The sequence below is a fragment of the Gavialis gangeticus genome, unplaced genomic scaffold (genome assembly GCF_001723915.1).
Source record: "Gavialis gangeticus isolate Ggan-Ray unplaced genomic scaffold, GavGan_comp1, whole genome shotgun sequence".
Lineage (NCBI taxonomy): Eukaryota > Metazoa > Chordata > Crocodylia > Gavialidae > Gavialis > Gavialis gangeticus.
The window spans coordinates 14,219,804-14,236,340 of record NW_017728991.1 but is presented as its reverse complement, the minus strand read 5'-3'; the positions used below and the strand labels follow the sequence as shown (position 1 = coordinate 14,236,340).

The window sequence follows — 16,537 nt, the reverse complement described above, 5'->3', positions numbered from 1 at the left end:
TCTGGTAAAAAAAAAGGGGGGGGGGGGGGGGGGGGCAGGAGATGAAGAGAGCAAGAGGGGTGACTATAAATCAAGTCATCTTTACCATAGGCAAGGAGCAGAAATCAGGCTGGGGTGGGGTTCTGGCTAGAACCACCTGATGGGCACTTGAGCTCTCTCAAAACTGAGTTTGAATATCAGATTATTGAGAGCAGTGAAGGACAATGGAAAACTAAAAGACAGGAACTTAAGAGAAGGGGAGCTGCTGTCTTTGGAAAGCACAGGGTGATTTTTCTCCTAAGTTCTTGTGTTATCTTTTTTCCTCCGGTCAACACTCGGACAATCTGAAAGAAAAGCTCTGTGTGTCCACAAGGACTCAAGAACAGAAGAGCAGGGGCATTTCTCAGTGTGGAGAGAGGAAACCTTCATTTCCCAAGCTCTTGAGAAATGTCACTAGTCTCCCTCACTTCTAAATTCTTCTCCCTCCTTCGGGGCAGGCATGTTCCAGCTACTGTGCATGGATCTGCTTCTGTCCATGGAGGGTGACAGAAATCTGCGGCAAGAGTTACTGCATGCTGGATGTCAGATGGAGACAGACGTATGCACGGCTTTTGATTAGCGAAATCTCTACCAAATTTTGATCACCGCAGTAGAAGAGCAGAACATTTTACGTGTCTGGTGCTGCCAAGATCCGTCCCAAGTGCAGGATTCCAAATAAGCTTAAATAAAGGCTACATGCACCAGACAACTCATAGAGGCATCCCGTTTCAAGTGAGGAAGGCTTCACTGTGCTACAGCCAGCTTTGGGAAAAGACAAGCGAGTCGGAAAGTGTTTGACAGACAATGCATCATCCACCGCAATCCTCTCTCATCTGAAGGACATGTTTGCCTCTGCCATGCTGCTCTATACTCTACATTAGATTTGTGGCCACAAAGTATTTTCCTATAGCAGAAGTTTCAGAACTTTTCTACTGTGCAATTAAAAGCTGCTGTGATGTGCAACCAATCAAAACAGAAGGTTTTGCTTCACTGAAATTTTCAGGTGAAATTCTAAGAAAGCTAAATGTCAGCTTGTGAGATCTGGACCAAAATGCTTGTAGAAATTCATGCTAGTTGGTTGTTAAAATGTTTTTAAAATTTAATTTTGCCACCTGGCATAAAGTGGCCAGTTTCATGAAGTGGAAGTTGGAGGGAAGCCAGGGAGAAGAGACTTCTTTACTTACAGGAAAAAAAATCCCAGTTTTACCCATGGATCACTCGTCTATAGGTTATACCTAGAACATACTTTAGGAAAGTCCAGCACCAAACCACATAGGCCATGTCTAGATAAGCGTGGGTGTGCGATATATGGTGCCGCAGACCCATCTGCGGCATCTCACACTGCACAAGCAGGCATTCCCAGCGCTGCTATCTTGCAGCACCCAGGGAGCGGGGGGGTTTGATCCCAGGAGATCCTGGGGTCAAAAAACACATGCCAAAAAGAAGCAGGGCAGCGCATGTGACAGCAAGGCATGCTACCCAAGACTGGAGCCTAGTTGGCTGGAGCCATGATCTGGCTGCTGGCCAGGCTTTGTGATGCAGGACTGCCATGGCTGGAGCTCCCCGAGGCCCCCAGAACCCCAGGTAAAGCTGCTGGGGTCAGCACAGTTGCCGGCCCCAGCCTCCCCTACCCCACCTGGGGTAACCTGCCATGCGACAGAGCACGCGTGGCATGCATAAGGTGCAAGATATCTGTGCTTGTGTAGGCATGGCCATAGATGGCCCACATCATAGGAAATGGGACTGCAAGGGACCTTCAAAAGGAGTCATTTGGTCCAACCCACTGCTCAAGGCAGGATCATCCATGTCTAAACCATCCCAGACAAGATGTTGGCATTCAGGTTGGATGGGGATGGATATTCCCAGAACAATCCTCCCAGAGCTTGAAGACTACAAGTTCTGCAGCTGATCTCAACACATGTTATAGATTAGTCTCATACGCCTTGGTAGATAGGATGTCGAGACCCTTGTTTGGGAGGGGTAACAGACATTATGTAACTTGACTCAAGTTAAGTTGCGAGTGAATGGAAGAGCTAGGAATCGAACAAGAGCCCTGAATTCATTCGAGGGAACAGCATTACCTATGCATATATCCACTGGGAGTCATAAAGACATCCTTGGAGGTGTAATTCAGTTCAGATGCAGCACTGCACCTAGGGGATGTGAATACAACACATCTCTGGGAGGCTCTTCAGTGATGACCTAACAATATATCATAGCATCATACATCTTCATCACTTCCTCCCCACAATACAACTGAGAAAAGCACCTAAATCCTTTTTTCTTATTACACAGTAGGAGGGTTAACCATTGCCGTGAAGGATAAGTACCTTTCAAAACACAAACAAAAAAGACAAGCAGACAGGAAAGAAAAAAAAGCCTGTGCGAGTTAGCTACACACAGATGCCAGTGAGACTAACGCTTCTACAGTCTTAATTTTTTTAATTTTTTTTCACGCGCTAATTATCTTTATGAGTTATAGGCGCAATATCTGGGAGACGCAGGCAGTAATTAATGCATGTCTGCCTTCCCTGACAAGTTCCTTCTGCTGGGTCAAAGAGTTATTGAAATTCAGAGAAGAAATCCTCAATCATGTGGAAGTTTTAAAGAAATAGGCCAAGACGCAATTTAATAAGGCAATAATATTTCTTTTAAATAATTAACCAGGCTTTGACATTCACTAATATTTCCGAGGCCTCGCTCCTGTTTCGGCGTTATTGCAAGAGTGAGACGTGCTCGGGGAAGGGATCTGGCCACCACATACTTCTTACAAGGCTAACTGGAAATATTACGTTGATTTATTCCTGGCCCTGGAAGTTCCCTGCTCACTGTTGATCCAAAGCTCCTTCCTCCAGGCCTCTCCAATCTGGTTTGTATTTTCATCTCTAACTGGATTTCCAACAGGTCCATTTGATACTCAGAACTACTCAGCTCTTATACCCTGCATACAGAGCCCTTATTTCCTCACACCCAGGGGCTTTTGTCTTCAGAGATACCCATTTAACTTCCACTGAATGAGAGAAGCTGCATTTACAGACCCCTAGAATAATCAGCTTTTGTCTTGCAACAGATCCACAACACTTTGATCCCGTAGCAATGGGTGCAGTAGACAATCCTAAGCGAAAGGGCCAGCTGGGCTAAAGTACAATACCAGATGCTGCTCTGGTGGTATATTCCCAACCAGTTCCCCAAATAAATTCACCCTCCAAAAACATAAAAGGAACAGCACTTTGAATAAAATAGCCATACTGCAACCACAATTCTGCACATGTACATGCAAGTTTCTGCAACATGACAGATCCAATATTTTATATACAGCTTTGCAACCAAAATGATCCTAAAACACCCTGTAAGTTTTAAAAGCTCTGTATAAAAATCAGAACTGCTTCACCCAGCACTGAAGTGCAGACACTTCTGGGTTTGTCTGGCATTAGAGACAGACAGCTGCAGGCAGGGGGGAGAAAGAACGTGGGGAGAGAAAGAAAGGAGAGAGAGAAAATGAGTAAGTGAGTGAAAACAAGCAAGCGAGTGAGAGAAAACGAGAGGGAAATATCCTAAGTCATAGACAGTGCAGGGGAAATTTAGCTCAGCAGACAGTAGTGATCTGAAGTGGACTGCAGCTGGGGGTAGTCTAGCAAGACCAGGCTGAAGTCCAAAGTTTCACCCCTTTGCTGTTCAACCCCAGCACTCGATTCCATGGAAACCTGGGCAGACCATGTCAGAACAGGACCAACAAGGAGAGGCAACCACAACTCTGGGCACTCACCAGATAGAGTCGGTAAGCATCGATCCGCCTGATGGGGCCCCAGCATTTGTCCGTATCGTTATACTTTGTGCCATCTCCAACGCTGCAGGAGTGGTTGCCAGTCACGCTACTGTGTAGCAGGGAAACAAGAACCAAGACAAGAATTCAACTTCCTTCTACACACCAGTCCATCTTCCCCTCTATTCCAGTCAAAGAGAGAGGGACACAAAAGAGATTCCCTCCCAATCTCGCCGGTTTAACACATTGGTCAGTAAATATAAATCACTGGGAGTTATGCAAAGAAACTCAGATTCTTGGGTTCCTTGCACCAAGAAATGTACATGATTGGAGTAGATGGTTCGAGAAACTGATACCGGCACACAGAGACTTGCACTTAGAAGTCACAATTTCAGATTCATCCCAGAGCTGGTGGGACTCAACGCTGTTCTGTTGGTCTGAGTCCTGTCTTTAACTGTGCAAAGGGACCTACACCCGTACCCCTGGTTGGTCAGCTGGCAACTGACAGTCTGGCACTAAAATCTGATTCAGACTAAGCCAGGGCACGTGACTTTTCAGCCAGTTAAGCTACGTCTCTAGCAAACCACTTAATCTTCATACAACCACTTAAAACTTGAGACGGATATGACCCAACTGCACTAACCCCCATTCAGCTAGTGATGACCTGCTCTTGAGCTGTCTCTCCTTCCGTCCTGCAAAAGGCAAAAGCAAAACCATGTCTACTCAACAACTACGCAGTCACACAAGCGTCCACATCCAAAGGCTTCACATCCTCCGTCATTAGCATGTTATATATCCCAATGCTCTCAAAGACGTGCATTCAGAAGCATACTCACCAGGTCACCTGCATGAGAGAGACAGGTACGGCTGCTGCATAGATTGCCAGGTCCCCGTAGAGGTAGATAATGATACAGAAGTAGAACAAGTTCACACCAACTGTAAGAAGAGAGAACATTTTAACAAGGAGGCTGGGGACAGGTGGGTCATAATGTCATGTTCCTAGAAGTCAGTTGTTCATTTCATGCCGCTTTCAAAGACTTTTAGATTTTGTTTGCTTGTCCTATTTTATTGTGGTCAGTTTTCTGTTGAGTGGTGCTGGTTTAAAAGCTTCAGGGCCTAGAAGTTATAGCCTTCCATGCTCCCTCCCCCCTGACCCTCAGACATGCAGCTTAGGGAGTCATAATGGAGACTGACTCACAAAGATCAGCTCTGGCCCAAACACTGCTTCTTCACACAGGCTGCCAGAAAGGGAAATGAGGGCTAATTATGAGGGTTGTTTGGGGGGTGTATGGACCCCTACGTACCAGAAAACTGAGTGAGACCAACTCCTTACATACAAGCCACTCAGCAAGGGAGGGTCTTTGCCATACAACAGGAGCCTAGAAGTAAAAGAGGTGCTGTACCCAATTATTAGCCACCTAAAACAAGGGTTGGCAACCCATGGCCCGTGGGCTGGATGTAGGCTGCAAAAATTATTTTGGCTCAAGTCAGGGAGACAGCAGCAATTGGGGGCCATTGGGGGGAGAAAAGGAATCAATGGCAGCGATGGCTGAACTGCATGCTGCGGCTTGCTTTAGGACAGAGCTGTGTATTAGTTTGACCTGCCATTGCTGAAAGGCTGCAAAACCAAGACCTAAACCAGTTGTTTCCAACCCTGTTAGACTCAAGGCCACCTTGGAAAATGCCAGCTTTAGTTTTCACTCATTTTTTGATTACAGAAAAACAGAGCAATTCTTCTGTTGTAAGAACTTGGAAACAACACGTCAGAATGTTTTTAACACTCTGGATTCCCAATCAACATCTCTAGGTTTATCTAATGAACCACATCTGTACACTGAACACTACTAACATTGTGTGGCACCCCCAAAAGGATCTCAAGACACCCCAGGATATCATAGCAGCCTAGCTGAGAATCATTGACCCAACTGTCCCAGTACTTCTTGTTCTGCTCTCATACACCATCTCCAAAGAACCTGATTCACTGGTGAGCACAAGCCCAATTCCTTTAATAGATTTCATAGACATTAGGTCTGGAAGGGACCTTGCAAGTTCATCAGTCTGGCCCCCTGCCTGAGAGGCAAGAAGTCAGCTGGGGTAAAATGATCCCAGCAAGATAGTTCCCTTTGAGGAACTATTCTCAGGACTTCAACTAAGAAGTGCCAGGGGACTGGTGGGATGGCAACAGTGTCAACCCAGCTGGAATGCAGGGCTCTAGAGAAGAATTTCACTCATTCTCTCCTGCCCACAGAGTCTTTCATTAAAATCAGATTTTACTTGTCCTGCGTTCAGCTGTACGGAAGAGGAGAAAACAAAATAAATAACTAAATCTGAAATAAAAAAGTTAATTTCATGGACAACCCCCCCCCAAAAAAAAACCTTAATGGGAGAAAACAGGAAACTCTGCTGTGGCGAGCGGAAATCAATAGGCATAAAAAGATGCCAAATTGCACTGACCCACTTTGAAGAAATGGGAGCCAAAAGCCTCAATCTAAACAACAAAGCGAATCTAAACAGATTTTTGTTCAAAGGCAAGCAAGCCATGAAAAATCATGCAACTGTTTCACTTTAGGAAGGAAATAAATAAAGGGGAGTGAGTAAGAGGAGAACAGCTTGAGACGACAGCTAATGTTTTGATAGATCTATGCGCTCCCTTTTGTTTTAATCCCAGGTGGTGTTAAGTTTCCTTGGTGGCTTGCAGGACTTGCTAGCTTCTCTGTGCCTCGCATTCGCCATTTGTAAAACGAGGTCAGGTGCTATTGCAGGCATGAAGGTTAGGGCTGATACAATGCTCTGTAGCCTAAAAGCGTTACCACATATATACACTACACCCATCACTGTAGTATCTGGATGCCGTTACGTTCCAAAAATTATTGTTCATCTTCATACAACCACTTAAAAATAGGGCTGGAAGGGACCTCAGGAGGCTGGTCATCAAGTCCAACCCATGTTTGAGGCAGACCACCCATCTCATCCAAGTGTTTCTTTAGGCTGCCCTTAAAGACTCCCACAACCGCTCTACATCATCTGTTCCAGTGTTTAACCACCATTGCAAACAGAAAGTTCTTCCTTACGTTCACCCTAAGCCTCCCATGTTTCAATTTAAGAACATTACTTCTCATCCTGTCCCCTGCAGGAATCGAGAAGAGTCTAATCTGTTTACCATCATGTTTATAACCACCCTTCAGGTTTTTGAAGATTTATCTAATTTCTCTTCAGTCTTTTCTTCTCCTGACCAAATAATCCCGCTTCTTCCAAGCTCGTCTTGTACGTCATGCTTCCTAAACCTCTAAAAAATGTCAAATATTTTGCTAACAAGATATCAAATAAATATTATCTATTAAATTCAATTTGTTGCTGCATATGCGGACTTAAGATCCTTTTAATTAATGATGTGTTGCTTGGAAGGTAGCAAGGTATCTTTCCTGCTTCTGTGAAAAAGAAATCAGAGATGCAGTCCTTAATCATTTTTACCCCACACCATCTCCAACTCATATTTAAGAAGCTCCCTCTTGCATCACTGCATCCACCAATCTCTCAAAACCAGGGTGGCATTTCTCGACACATTAATGGGGGACATGAGACAGGAGACTGGAAGAGAGCACAAGGACTCAGTATATTGATTCTATGGCTTTGTGCGCGTTGGTGCTGAGATGCCATTATTATTGAGTCACTGAAGTGACCTTCATAGTTAAGACATTAACCAGCTTTTCACTTTGAAGTTGAGTCTTAATATCCCTCTCTAACTTCCTCAAGAAAGAGAACCAATTGCAGTCTAAACGCACTTGCCTATATTGTAGCCTGGGAGATTTTTCTTTTTTAGAAGAATTTGAAACAGTAAGGTTGCCCTTGGGGAAACATTTTTACTGTTGCATTTAATAAACAGGAGCGCCAAGTGTTCAGCCCCTCTGGAAGAGTCAAGGCGTTCAATAAACTTCCAATTTGTTCTTCTTCTTTGTCAGAAAAACCCGCAACTCCCACATCTTCCTATTTTGCCAAGCTACTAAGGTCTAGGTCAGGGGTAGGCAAAATGTGACCTGTGGGGCAGACGTGGCCCACCAGGTCATTCTATCCAGCCCATGGAGCCCCTAAAAAATATAGAAAATTAATACTTATCTGCCCCCAGCTGCCTGTCATGTGGCCCTTGATGGGTTGCCAAAACTCAGTAAGTGGCCCGCCGCCCGAAATAATTGCCTGCCCCTGGTCTAGGTGCTCTCCTTGACCCTTGTTCACAGAGATGCACAGGAATAAAGGGTTAAACACCTGGGATGTCTACAAGAAAGAGACAAGCTTCCCCTAACCAAAATCTTTTGGTCAAGAGCTAAGGATTTAAGTGTATTGATTTCTAGGGAGAAAGAGAGAGGCGGCAGGACTCCGCGGGGATGGCTCTGGACAGGGTAGAAGACCTCGAGCAATTCACTTTGCCTTAGATGCCCACATTTGCAAAGTGGGAGTCAGGTTTATCACATGCATAAAGCACTCTGAAATCTCTGGGGTATTTCAGCCTCAGAAAAGCGAAATATGAAATTATTCCATAAGGAACTTGCTAACAAACATCTGTAAGCCAGAAAATTCAGGGATAGACTTCTCTGAACCCCAGCACCTCTGATCCTCTATCAATAAACTGACACCATTCTTCAAATGGAGAGATCCTTTATAATTTTGGACAAGGTCGGGGCGATCACTGTCATGGTTAAGTCAGCACAATGATTTAAGGCTCTTATGTTTGTCCACTTGAAACTCCGGTTCCATTTAAAAAAAGAAAAGAAAAAGAAATCAGACCTGTCAATCTTTGGGAACACAACCCCACCCCACCCTGGCTTCTCTTGACATGCAGGCATTACCCTGTCACTGCAAAGCCCAAAGCAGAGGCAGCGTTCCCAATTTGACTTTCCAATCAGTGGAGAAGTTCAGGTAAGAGATCCCCCCTGCCCCCGCCCCTCTCTGATTGCAGACAGATTCTAGTGTCGGTTCTGTTTATAAACTGCCACTGACCCTCCCTGATCGATACTTTCATTACTGGACACAAAATGGGAAGATCAATGACTTCCTACGAGGACGGGGCGTGATGAATGTGCACAGAATCCATTATTACAATAAATGACTCCTGGATCCCTGGAAGTGAGCACTCTGTGTTGCGGGCTTAGAGAGCCATCCTTCAGAGCAGGCTCCTTTAAAAAGGAAACAGAGCCGGGCACCTTTTATCTTCCTTTACAGCCCAAATCTAAGTCAGCTCCCTTCAGAAAGCAGATGGAGATTCAGAGGAGAAAGATTTATACTCATCTTCACTCCTAGTCTTGCAGTCACATAGTATCAGATTGTTAAGTCAGTCAAGGGAAATGAGCAGAGTGCTCATTAGAAACAGGAGGGTTTTTCCTTTTTTTACAGGCCAATGACTCTGATAGGAATTTATGAGTAGGCCTCCACCCACCGTCTCTCCAGCAGCCACAAAGTCCCACCCCAAACACCTCATCTTCTGTACTACCCAGGACCTGGATCCAAAAAAAAAATCAGCTGCTAATGGCACAACTGCAGCAGAGGCTAGCACTTTGAGCCACTACTTTCCAACTCCAGCCCCAGAGAGCCTCAGTTTCTCATCCTAGAATCCAACTAGCCATTGCACAGCCCCTTTAATTCAAGGCGATTTGAGCTGTACAGCTCCATCAAAAGCAACCTGTGTTCTATGACAGTCTGCAAAAAACACATGTTTAACTTGGCTCTGCTCTCTGTGACCTCTCAGCTTTGAGCACTTCTAACCAAACAGCAGGGCATCTTGAACTAGAGCTCAGGGATGTATCACATCTGACTGAGGGAGTAACAGCAAGTGGGAAATATGTCACAGATCCCCCAACAAGTTACCTAGGTTCACCTCCTGTCTTACCTGGAAATCACAAGGCTTTCATGCTGGGATCTACAGCAGTATAACTTACCTTTCCCCTCCCTGATCTTATTATTTGGAGCTTACATATTTCTGGGAGATTACTAGCATCCAAATCTGATACCTCAAGCTAGAAATAAAAGGGATGATACGCAAAATACTTAAAACAGTTTGTAGCACCTTGCAAGGAAATGGACATTCACATCTTCAGCTGAGGCTAGAAGAGAAGAGTGTATTCCCAGCACCCTCTACTGGAGGAAACTACACCTAATTTAAGAGCCTAAATTCCTCACATGATGTCATCTGCCATCCAACACCTGAGCTGGGGTAAATGGTCATTATCACCACTGTCCCCCTAATGTCCTCGTAGAGAGCAAACTACCAATTTTAAGTTTATCTATGCATTGGCCAATCCATCACCTCCTGCCCACAGTTTCCATAACTAGCCAGATAGACCTGCCATCATACATGGATAAATACCCCATGGTACTACTGAAAAACAGGATTTCCAAGTGCTCTTCATCTTTAAAGTGCATCCCAAATACAAACTCCCAAACTACCACTGCACAGTAGCTTCTCCATATTAGCACCATCCTACAAAGAGGGCAACACAGGGGAAGAGTCTTGACCACAGGCACAACAAATCTGTGTTCGAGCTGGGATTAGAGCCTACACGTTCTGGCTTCCAGGCCAACATTCAGGCTATCTTCTTCCCACCATTACAGACAAGATCTCCAAAATACCCTAGGTGGCTTAGGAGAACATATATCCATTTAAAGTATGCTGTCTGCTGATATTACTTAGGATATTTTGAAAACCCCATCCCTTGAATGTGACTTTGCACTCAAGTCAATGGAGATACACAGGCAAAAAACTGGTGTCACGTAGCGGAAAAGTCAGCTCACTGCATTATAAGAAGAGACTGGTGAACAAAAAACATGTCATTGACCTCCAGAAGCATGGCCCCATGAGAGCCAAATGGCAAGCCCATGGCATCCAAGCATTTGGTTCTGAGTGATATTTCTTCTCAGATGTGCTATTCTCCAAGTATCATCTCTTTCATTTTTATGGCTTCTATCTCTATTGCAAGAGGTGATGAATACAGATTTATATTGCAGCCCCCTCTGTGTGGTTCTTATTTGATTATAGTTACAGGTTTTTGCTTTCTGTTATACAATAAAAACACATTTAATATGAAGACAAGATGTCTGTCTCCATTAGGTGTACACGAGGGACCCATTCAGACTCAGCAGCTCAATCAAAAGAAGCTCTCCTTGTAAAAGTCACTGCCTTACACTTGCAGAAATTCTCCATGCTGCCCCCTCTCCTTTGGGCTGCATCTTAAAATACCGCCACCTCAATGAGCAGCATGTTCTAACTGCTGGCTCTTTCTGTGGATGAAGCTCGCAGCTAAAGGTTTGGACAGTGTCAGGGTCAAGGCAGTCATGCACGGCAGAAGCAACTGTTACTTGTAGTCTTGCACTTTCCTGTCTCAAGGCAAAAACATACAAACACTTCAAGGCTCGTTTAGCTGAACCTACTGTGTCTTTCGGGACTTATCTAGATTCTTGTTTGTACTGGAAAAAAGCCGTAACACCCCATTCTCTGCAGACACAAGCGTGGATAGCAGAAATCCAGCACTATGTGGGTAGGGACTCAGTCCTCTATACCAGGAGTTATAAAGAAACCCAAGAATTTATGGCAACAGGCACCACCAAATTACAAGTGCCCAGGTTTGAGGGTCAGTAGCACAACAGCATCCTCCCCAGTAGGACCTCTGAGGAAACCAGAGTTACCTTTATTGAAGAACATGGAGGCCATCTGGCCCATTTCCACCCTCTCCACGATTTCAAAGATGTTGGGTGAGCCACGTCTCTCTGGAAATAAAAAAGTACCATTGATACCTCTTGAGAAACCCAAAGAAAGAACACATCCAGCTGGAGATAATGCAAGGCATTCTATGTAATGCTCCCAAGATGCACCTCGACTTCTACTTTGCTCCCATAATGCCATCACTCTAAGGTCACAATTGAGAGGTTTCTGAAGCAAGACATTTCTGGAAGGAACCCAGTGGGAACAGCTCTGGGGCTGAAGGGGAAAGAAAAGCTTGGAAGCAGCAGGATAAATCTAACTCCCTACGTACATCTGCCCATCTTGACGGACACGATAGCATTTCCTACAGGAAAATTCCTGGAACATAGATGCAAAGAACTCAGCAGTCACTAAGGACAAGGTGACAGTAGAGTAGTCCCATTTCACTTAAAGAGGACAAAGATAAACGCATGGCCCTCTCTGACACAGGAGTAGTATTTTGCTTCCTGTTAGAAAGTAAGTGGTAATGGATGTCTCACACTTACGAACTGACAGGATAGGCCGCGTCTCTGATCGTTCGTAGCCATCTTGGAGGAGAACGTCATTATCCGAAACCCCAGAGGAAGAATCCTCATCCTCGTCGTCTTCCTGGAAGGTAGGAAAATAAGTGCAACTGCCCAGGTTCTGCCCTGTGATATCGGCTATCTGTGGCACATCTTGTGGCCGCTATACCATGAGGAAGGAACAACCCCGTGACACTGCCTCAGTCCCATCTGCTCTTGGATGAAGGGGGTGGTGAGCAGATGAAAAGTTAGAAAGTCATGATGCCTGGCCTGGGAACGTGGGGAGAGCTTTCTGGGGAAGCAAAAGGATACTGGCAGGTCACTGAAGTGAATGACATAAAAAGCTGGACTCCTTTTGGATAGGTCATATATAGGGATCTCCATAAATCATGCCATAAGTGCCCCCGTGCAGCAGCTCCTTTAATATTTTTTATTCTGCTGTTTGCCCACCTCCATGATTGGCAGAAGGGTCCCACCAGCTGGGCCGTTTGTTGCCGATTGCCAGGGAAGCAAAAACCGCAGCATATTTAAAGCCTCCGCCAATAAGGGGGGTGGGAAGTTTGAGGGGCAAAATGAAAAACATTAAAGCAGCTGCTGTGGCGGGCACTTCTGGCATGATTTATGGAGATCTCTAGTCATATACCCTAGAGCCTTACGTTCAACTCAGTGCAACAATAAAGGGCACCAGCAAGCCTGATGCAAAACGTTTGTAGGTTTGGTGTTCAGCACTACAGCATGGGCACCAGACACATTTGAGCCAACATTACGTAGTGGCCTAGCTGGGCACTGGAAAAGTCACTCAAAGCACAACCTTCCAATTAACACCAGGCCAAAATTTACACCTTGCACTGTGCCATGGCAGCTACTAAATCCAGAACCTGGCAAAGCCAGCAAGAGAATAAATTCCTCCATGATGACACAGAAAAGTGTCCAGGGGCACTGCACAGAATACATGCCTAACAAGGGCATTCAAACAAGCTCAGCTGGAGCACTGGGATCCTGCAGTCCCTGGTCTCGGATCATTTAGGGATATAATACATCTTTCCACACCTAGAATGGGACCCAGATACAGGCTGCTCCCACCCGCTATGCAGCATGGCATTGCATGAAATTAGGAGAGATCTAGGCAAGCATCAGGGTTTTTAAGAAACAAAAAGAAAATTGTGGATTTTACAGGCAACCCCACAGGGAATGACCACATTTTATAGGGAGAAGTTAACTAAGTAGAAATTTATTTCTTTATTAGAGTTACTAACGAGCAAGGCAGAGCCTGCAGTCATCTGAGGGAGCCCTCAGGGATTAGGGGGGAGAGACTGGAAACCAAACAAAACATCACACAAACCTTGCACTTCTCCATTCTCTTCCAATGGAGCTGGGCATTTGCAGCAGCCATGGCCTCCACCACAAAGGTTGTGGTCATATAGCTAAAAGAGAAACATGGTCATTACTGACTGACGACAGGGACCATGGAACAGGCTACTGGGAATTACTGACCCGGCTTTCTGAGGACACAGCAGCTCTCTCCAGCTGCAGTCTCTAACATGTATTGCAGTCCTCAAACTGTTACTAAATGCAAGATGCAGAGAAGGAATAAGTACGACAAGTTTGTTCTGGGTGGGGAATTCTGATGTTTCTCAGATGAAGTTGGCATTTGGGAAGGCCGCATTGACCACCCTGGGAAATACTAGGGAACAGGACCATATTTAGGGGCAGGGGCCTCCACAGCTTATTCAATCCTTAGACTGCCTGAGGAGATGTAATTGCAATGCTGCTCTGCTAGGAGCTGGACTGAGACCAAATTTAAGTCAATTCTACAGCACAGGAGTTGTCATGCAACAGTGAAGGTGAGAGAGAGGTCTAGGCACCATGTTTGAATCCCGATAGGACTGACCTAGCTCCTCATCTTTCTTAAGGAGATCAACCGAGTGCAGCACAAGTTACTGTATGTGGAGTCTTTACACTGAATTCTTGGAAAACAGTGACCTTGTCTATTATGTGTAAATGCTAAAGATCACCAAGTTTTGCAGAGCAGAAACTCATCCCAGTATATACATTGCCAACTTTCCCTGTCCTCCTCTTCCAGCACAGAGAGCTTCCCCAATGTTGGCAGTTATCCTTCACCCCAGGAACAGCTGTATTCCAGCTGTGCTGTATGCACCCACTCCAAGACATGTCCTGGAATGTAAGGCTTTATGTAGATGCTCAGTAACAAACATACCCTTACGAATTTTACAGGATTAGGTAGAAAGATTTTTCTGTTGGTAAATGTAGAACAGAAAGGTACTTGTGGCTGCTTCATGATCTGTTGCTTTGCCCAGCACAAGGCCTTGTGGACTGTTTTCTGCTTAAGCATTTTGAGCCTGTGAGAAGCATCATTTGTCCCCTCATTATCCTCCAAGACTCACCCAGGAACTTGTATCAAAAGAATAAATAGAGACAGAACAGAGCAAAAATACCTAGACATAACTCTAGAAATAGGGAGGTTCCTTTTATCTCAGAGATGATCATACAGGGCACATGGACACATGCAAATGCTGTGGGGCAGGTTTATGCTAGAGTAAATTCACCCTGGGCAGGCATCTACACGTGCAAGGATTAGGGAGAAGATTTGCTGCTCCTGGCAGCAGTCTGCTCCTGCCCCTCTCCGCCCATGCACCAGCCCTCTGCAGCGGGCAGGGGGAACATGGGGCCAGGAGTGAGCTGTCTCTTGGCAGGGGCTGGGTGATTTCTCTCTGCCCCCAAGGAGCTGCTTGCTGCCAGGGTGGGCTCCATTGGCCAATCCCAGACAGGGCCAGGAGGGAGCTCCCAGCCCCAGCTTGCCAAGTGGGGGCAGGGGGCTTGGAAACAGCCACAGGGGAGGGGCAGGTTCCAGCCCCCTGCCCCAATCCACCAGAGGGACAGCTAGCAGTGAGCGATCTCCCAGCCCCTGTTCCATGATCATGGAGCAGGGTCTAGGAGCTCAATGCTGCCAGGGCAGGGGGACAGTGTCCCAGCCCAGGATCTACCACTAGAGGCCACCCTAGCAGCTGGCAGTTTCTGGGAGCAGACAGCAATCTCTCACCCGTTGCTGCCTGGCTGACTGGGAGCAAATTTGCTCCTGACTGGCTGTCTACACATGCCTTATTGTATACTAATTACTTGACAGCTAATTTGCTCCTTGCATTTGCTGGTAGTAAATTAACTGCCAAGTAGAGCAAATTACTGTGCAGTAAAGATCAGCACATGTGGAAGGTAGTGCTTACTACACAGTAATTAGCTGTACTACAGAGTAAAGTTTCTTGTGTAGATGTGCCCACTGAGGCCAATTAAGAACTGCACTGCAAATGCTTGTGGAACAGAAGGTCTACATCTAACTTGCATAAAACAGCAGTTATGGGCTCTGAAACATTAAGCTCCTGACTGAGCTACAAGCGTGTTCCACAGACAGCATAGCCTCTCACTGCAATGTGGCCTGACTTCCCACAGCAAAATTAAACTCAGCGTGCAGTGTCCGGTAATTAGGCTTTCATTTCTCCGCCTGAGACATGCAAACAACACATGCTGGCCTGTCTTACAGCACTGTGCTTCTTCCTCCTCCTGCCTGCAAAACATTCTCAGATGAAGAGAGCTATAGAAAGACACTGCGTTATTGTCGTAGAGTTAGGAGCAACAGGCAGATGAGTTGGACGTCAAAAAATAACTCTGCCAAGAATGAAGAAAAGCTTTGTAAGGAATTAAATAAGGAGCAGGACAGTGTCTTTAAAAGGAGATGGCTGGAGCCACTGACCCACTGGAGGTCCCCATTCCTCATTCCAATTTACTTACCCGCTTTTAGGTATGGATTGTCATTATCTCAGCTCAATGCCCATTTGAAAGGTTCCTATCCCCCTCGCCTTTTAATAAAACCCAAATCAATCTTATTTAAGTCTGTAAAGCGGTTTCTTACTGCTTCACAAACCGAACTCATTCATCAAGTTCAAACGAGAAATTAGTTTTGCTAGGATGGAAGTACGGCAGCCCGTTCCTGGGGTGGGGATAATGATTTCCCCACGTAGGCTACTGCAGTGCTGAAGGTTCTCTAGAGGATATTAGGGAGCCAGAAGCACTAACACTGGAAGGAAATCAAAAGGGCAGCTCAACTCCCAAAGCACATGGTCCCAGTGCCTTGTAAACTCTGGTACAAGGACTGTACCAAGGTTAAACCGAGAAAGACACATGTGGCAGAAGGCACATGGCTGGACAGGGGCTTTAAGCTTTAGAAAGGATATTTCTTTGAAAGAAACTGCTTCAGAATTCAACCCCGACTGGTAATTTCTGTAGTCCTTGTCTATCAATAATCACTCGCACTTTCACAGAGGTTCTTTTTTAGGGTACCACAGTTGACATTTAAGCCTTAATACACCTGAGGTAGGGGATTTGCAAGGATCAATTCATACCCCACTAAAATGCAGCCTCCTCTTGAGTAGAACATGGCAGCTGTTCAAACAGCACCTATTTCCGAAGAGATGTAAAGCTCTCTGTCTCTCC

The 16,537-nt window shown here is 45.6% G+C and overlaps 1 protein-coding gene across 1 annotated transcript in view; it reads right to left on the bottom strand.

Moving 5' to 3' along the window:
* Positions 1 to 16,537, bottom strand: part of TMEM104 (transmembrane protein 104) — a 97,874-nt gene that overhangs the window by 63,588 nt on the left and 17,749 nt on the right. Inside the window, exons 4-8 of the mRNA XM_019517829.1 lie at positions 13,374 to 13,455; positions 12,014 to 12,116; positions 11,453 to 11,533; positions 4,618 to 4,717; positions 3,785 to 3,893 (exon numbers count right to left, since the gene is read on the bottom strand). Coding sequence (XP_019373374.1) covers positions 3,785 to 3,893; positions 4,618 to 4,717; positions 11,453 to 11,533; positions 12,014 to 12,116; positions 13,374 to 13,455 — 475 coding nt within the window. The remainder of the gene's footprint in view (positions 1 to 3,784; positions 3,894 to 4,617; positions 4,718 to 11,452; positions 11,534 to 12,013; positions 12,117 to 13,373; positions 13,456 to 16,537) is intronic.